This window comes from Nesoenas mayeri, assembly GCF_963082525.1.
Source record: "Nesoenas mayeri genome assembly, chromosome: 29".
Classification (NCBI taxonomy): Eukaryota; Metazoa; Chordata; class Aves; order Columbiformes; family Columbidae; genus Nesoenas; species Nesoenas mayeri.
In genome coordinates, this window is record NC_137561.1 from 970055 (window position 1) to 975824 (window position 5770).

Genomic DNA, 5770 nt, shown 5'->3' on the forward strand with positions numbered 1-5770 from the left:
CTGAACATGACGCTAATGGCAGAGAATAGCTCGTTGATTGACCTGGATGACAATCAAGGTGCTGTCCTGTCTGTGCCCCCTCCTAAAAATTTGCACCTGCAGCTGCACTCCAGAGAAGTCCTTGGTTTCACTGACAATAGTCAAGGTAAATTAAATAGGAATAGATAAATTAAATTAAGAAAATATGCTCAGTGCTATTCTCTGTGTAACTCCAGCCACACGGAGCAGCCAGTCCTGCAGAAGAGAGCACCTTGGTCCTGAACAGCCCATCCCAGCCAGAGAGAGCAAAAGGGCAACAGGCAGAAAGGTCCAAAGGCCAACGGCAAAATGGCAGAACGGCAAAAAGCCGAACTGACATCGAACTCCTGACAGGATGAAACTTCTGAATGGAACTCACCAAACCAGCTGCAAAACCCAAAGTAACGGATGTAACAAGCCCAAAAGCCGGCTCCAGCTTTAGACTGAGCATGACACTAATAATAGGGAATATGTCATTGATCAGCCTGCATGTCAATCCAGGTGCTGTCCTGTCTGTGTCCCCTCCTGCCAATCTGCATCCACAGCTGGATGGCCAAAGAAGTCCTTGGTTTCCCTGACAACCACCAAGATACCAGTGAGTTCTGACATTCCTTTCATAGCAAATGGCAAACACTGTAAAGCTGCTAAAAGACAAAATGAACTCTACCCCAGGGAAGAAACAGCATTATCTCATTATTCTCATAGTAAATGTAAGCAAAAGACTGTACTGGCTGTGAAGGAGAGAGGTTCAAAATGCATGAGGAAAATTAACTCAATTTCAGTAAAACCAGCACGTTTCCTCAGCCTCCCCTTCACCAGACTAAAGAAGTTTGGGTCTTTCAACATCTCCACACGTGACCCAGACTTTCTCTGGCCACACGACAGCTCCTCCCGTTCCTCCAGAATGGGGAACCTCACACTGGGACACTCTGCTCCAGATGTGACCACACCAGTGCTGAGTCATGATGGACAATAACTGCCCTTGTCTGGGTGGCCACGCTCCTCCCAGTGCAGCCCAATGTGCTCGTGGGCATGTTCCTGCTCAGCACCACTGAGAACTGGCTGAACATCCAGGCTCAGAGGGTTGTGACCAGTGGCACAAAGCCCAGCAGGAGGCACCATGAGGAGCACTGAAGGACACCATATCCCCATCCAACATCTCCTCCTACAGGTGTCTCTTGGGTCCCTGGAACCACCTCAGTGCCAAGGGGGAGGGCACTGTTTGTATAGGTGGAAGAGATGGGGTTTGAAATGAGGGTCAAAGGGCAGTTTCTCCTGGTTGTTCATGCAGTAACAAGCTTGGCTGGGGCGGGGGGGGATGGTCTCCAGTTTCCTGCACACTGCCTTTTCTGGTACAGATATCAGAGGCTGCCAGCCCTTTAGAGGACCCAGGAGAGGCCTTGTCCTTCTTCTGGTCACAACTGGACCCCAGTTCTCCAGCTTGGCCCCAGCTCAGGAGCCTTGTCTAGGGGTGAATTTTGGGGTAAGGTTGACAAGAGGGGTGATGGCAAGTGGGGAACACCAGTTCTTCTCCAGCTGCTTCCCAGGCCTGGTGAAGCACCAGGACAGTAAGGACTTCTGGCCCTGCACCCTTAACTCTGGGTATTATCTTGGGGCAGCTGAACACCAGTATTTTTCTCTCCAGGGCAATTTACAGCCCAGGTCAGCTCCTGTCTGATGTCCCCCATCCCTCCTCTGATCTGCTCTGGTGCTCCTGGCCCCATCCTGTGCTCCCCACAGGGCCCCAACCTGGCACTGATGCTCTGCAGAGCAGGTTGGCTGCAGGACCATGGGTGACTGCACACCCTCTCAGGGAGGGACACAGATGCAACTGCATGGGCTGCACTGTCACTGAGTTCTTTCCTGGGGGTCTAAAGCTCTGGAATGAGTCCAGAGCATTTCTTGGGACTCAGTGGGTTTTCCATTCATTTCGGTTCAGCAATCCCTTCCTTGTCCTTCAGGTTCCCGGAAACTGGTGCAGGAAGACGCTGCCTATCCCCTTCTCAAGGACAGAGGTAGGCTGACCAGCCCTGAATTCTTCAAATCCTCCTTCAGGTCCTTCTTGAAGATGGGCTTGACATCTTCCTTCCCCAAGGACCTCAGAACTTCTCTGATTCTGTGGTCACTCTTGAAAGCACAATCCAGAATCACAGGCAAGGTTGGTGTAGCAGACAGGAGCACTTGCAATGAGCCGTCCCAGCAGCTGAGATGAATCTCACTGGGCCACTGGGGTTGTTCCTGGAGTCACACACAGAAATGCCAGGGTTCCATCAGAGCTGGCCTCGTGGACCTCTTATGCACCCAGGGATGTTCAGAGACAGAGTCTGTACCTTTTACTCACAGAGAAGAGTATCATTGTACCTCTGGCCTCCTGTTGCTACCCCAAAGGGATGGGAGGCACCTCAGCCCCACATCATGAGGAATGGACACGGGGACCTCAGTTCAAGGAAGAAAATCCCAGTGGGTGGTTTCTCATGGGCTGTTACTCCCAATGTGAAGTGACCTCGAGACACTATCTGTCCCGTAGGCCTTCATGGAAGTCCCAGGAGTAGCTGATGGTGTTTCTGGTCACTCAGGTTCATGCCATCTCAAACACATGATGTGCATGCTTGCGTCTCATATGTACAATGCAAACATGGACTGCTGACCTGCTCATTCAGTGTCGCTACATGGAGGGAAGAACAGCGTCTGTGGGTGAGAGGCCAGTGCTGGAAATGGTGGTTGTGAGGGGCCAGTCCATGGTGACTGACCTGGGGCTCCTTCCACGGGGTGTCCAGTGCACAGGGGCACAGTCCAGCCCTGCTCTGCTGGTCCTGCAGGTCTCTGGCAGGAGCCTGGCTGTGAGAGGACACTGCTGTGTGCCAGCCCTGCACACACACACTCTGTTCAGCTGCACGCTGATGTTTCATCTGTGGCCACTTCTGTAGGAATATGCTTGAGAGAAACTTTGCAAGAAGATATAAACCATTGTGCACTGCCCAAAGAAGATCACTTTTCCTTGTGCAAGTACTGTTACTGAGGCCAGCTCTGTCACAGCAGTGCCCATTGCCTGTCCCTGCCTGCGCCCATAGCACTGACACACAGCAGGACGGTGACCAAGCTGCCAGAGCACTCAGGCCTTGCACCAATACCAGGGATGAGAAGGAGAGTGTGGAGTGGAACCAGAACAGCTCTGGAAGAACAAGCGCTGCTGCTCCCTGGCAGGGCTGACATGCCAGAGCTGTTTTCCCCTCCACCAACGCACAGGAACTGTCCCTGCAGCTCCAAAAAGCCCTTGCAGGAAGGATATAGTGAAAAACAAGTCACTAAAGAGCCTTTTATTCTTTTTAGAGACAAGGAGAGCACTGCTGCTCATTTAAGTAGCCAACAGTTAGAAAAGAAAAGCCAGCATTGAATTAGAAAGAGGTTGACAACATTATCACAATAAGAAAACAACCAACAACACCAGAAAATCCAGCTGACAGGCTGGGCTTGTAATTAGGTACATTAAAACACCTGTATAGAAGAAGATGGCCAGTTTATTGCTTCAGAAACAAGAGGGATATGAGTTTGCACAGGGCATTCTTGAGCTCCTGGTTCCTCATGCTGTAGATGAGGGGGTTCACTGCTGGAGGAACCACCGAGTACAGAACAGACAGCACCAGGTCCAGGGATGGGGAGGAAATGGAGGGGGGCTTCAGGTGGGCAAACAAGCCTGTGCTGACAAACAGGGAGACCACGGCCAGGTGAGGGAGGCAGGTGGAAAAGGCTTTGTGCCGTCCCTGCTCAGAGGGGATCCTCAGCACGGCCCTCAAGATCTGCACATACGACACCACAATGAAAATGAAACATCCCAAAAAGACAAAAGTACTGAAAACAAGAAGTTTAAATTCCCTGAGATAGGCATCTAAGCAGGAGAGCTTGAGGATCTTGGAAACTTCACAGAAAAACTGTTCAACAATATTACCTTGGCAGAGTGGCAGTGAAAATGTATTGGCCGTGTGCAGCAGAGCATTGAGAAACCCAGCGGCCCAGGCAGCTGCTGCCATGTGGACACAAGCTCTGCTGTCCAGGAGGGTCCCGTAGTGCAGGGGTTTGCAGATGGCAACGTAGCGGTCGTATGACATGACGGTGAGAAGAAAAAACTCTGCTGAAAGGCAAAAGACAAAGAGAAAGAGTTGTGCAGCACATCCTGCATAGGAGATGGCCCTGGTCTGACAGAGGGAGTTGGCCATGGACTTCGGGACAGTGGTAGAGATGGAGCCCAGGTCGAGGAGGGCGAGGTTGAGCAGGAAGAAGTACATGGGGGTGTGTAGGTGCTGGTCCCAGGCTATGGTGGTGATGATGAGGCCGTTGCCCAGGAGGGCAGTCAGGTAGATGCCCAGGAAGAGCCAGAAGTGCAAGAGCTGCAGCTCCCGAGTGTCTGTGAACGGCAGGAGGAGGAACTGGGTGATGGAGCTGCTGTTGGACATTTGCTTTTCCTGAGCACGGGGCGCTGTCATGAGAAAAAGAAAAAAAAAAAAAAGACAGTGAGAATCCAGCGCAGAGTTCTCTGACAAAAATCAAACCAAGTCCCATAGACCCTCCCCTGTCACACAGACACTCTTGTGTTTTTCTAGGAGTACCTTTTTCAGCACTGTGGCTGCAGCCCTGCTTGGGGCTGGAAAATGTGCAACCAAGAGCAGGGCCTCTGCCCATGGGCCATTGATAAGTCAGCCCAGCTCTGCAGAAGTGGGGCCAGGGAACGGTGGGGACTGTCCTGGTTCTGCTAACACAGAAAGGCTGTCAGCACTTGCTTTCCCAGTCATAGGGAACAGAGATGGTGAAGGCAGTTTAGGAGTTCCAGGTTTTTTTACCTATCCCCCCATATTCCCTGCAGAGTGTTGTTGGGTGTCAGAAACCCTCAGGTCCACAGACTACACTACCCACAGCCTACAGGTCAGAGCAAAGCTGGGACACGTGCGCCCATGGACACACCTGCAGGAAAGGACCCACAAGATCAGGCTGTGACTCTGCAGCTGAAACTGCCATCCCCAGAGAGCCTGACAGCAAGAACAAGATCCCAACAGCAGTGACCCAGAGCAGGGGAGCAAGAAGGAAAATGCGGTGAGGGTGGGGGTGAGAGAGGCCAGGGCAGAGGCAGCCGGGCACTCAGACAGCGTCCCCCTTCCCCAGCTGTGCAGCCACCTCCCAGACACCAACAGTGCCGGGCAGCTGCTCTCAGCCCCTGTGCTCTGCAGAGGAACTGCAGCTCTGGCTGCACAGGAGCTGCTTCATGCCTTGGAGCCCCCGGCCCTGAGGGCAGAGCCTTTGCTGGGTGGGACAGGAGGCCAGGGGGCTGCTCACAGGAGGGATCTGACCTGCAGGGGGTCACAGGGACTTTTCTCTCTTCTCCCTCCCATAACAATTCCGGGTTTGGTTTCCTCTCATTTCTGATCATTTCCCTGCTGCCTGGAGATTCTCCCCTGGGAGGTGTTTCCCTGTCCATGTCTGTTCCCTGTCACTGCTCACAGACAATCCCAACCTCTGTGCCCTCCCCTGGCCCTACAGATCCTGCCTGTTCACAGGCACTGCCTGGGGGCATCTTCCTGTTTGCAGACTGGAAAACAGGACAGGTCAGATTAAGTGTAAGGTGTCCAGCAAAGGTGATGCTGGTTCTGCATAGGCAGAGGAGTGGCTGAAGGCATGCCAGGATTCTCTTGCAGACCTACTGATCACACAGTTGCAGTTCTCAAATATTTGTTTTAAAATAACAACTCCTTTTGCATTTATC

General features: G+C 52.4%; 1 protein-coding gene across 1 annotated transcript; it reads right to left on the bottom strand.

Annotated features, from left to right (window-relative positions):
- Positions 1–3536: 3536 nt before the first annotated feature.
- On the bottom strand, positions 3537–4710 carry LOC308050693 (olfactory receptor 14A16-like; the record flags this gene model as incomplete). The annotated part of the gene is made up of 1 exon (XM_080360844.1): positions 3537–4710. Exon 1 carries the CDS (start codon positions 4497–4499, stop codon positions 3537–3539), a length of 963 nt encoding a protein of 320 aa, XP_080216970.1. The 5' UTR covers positions 4500–4710.
- Between the last annotated feature and the right edge of the window lie 1060 nt (positions 4711–5770).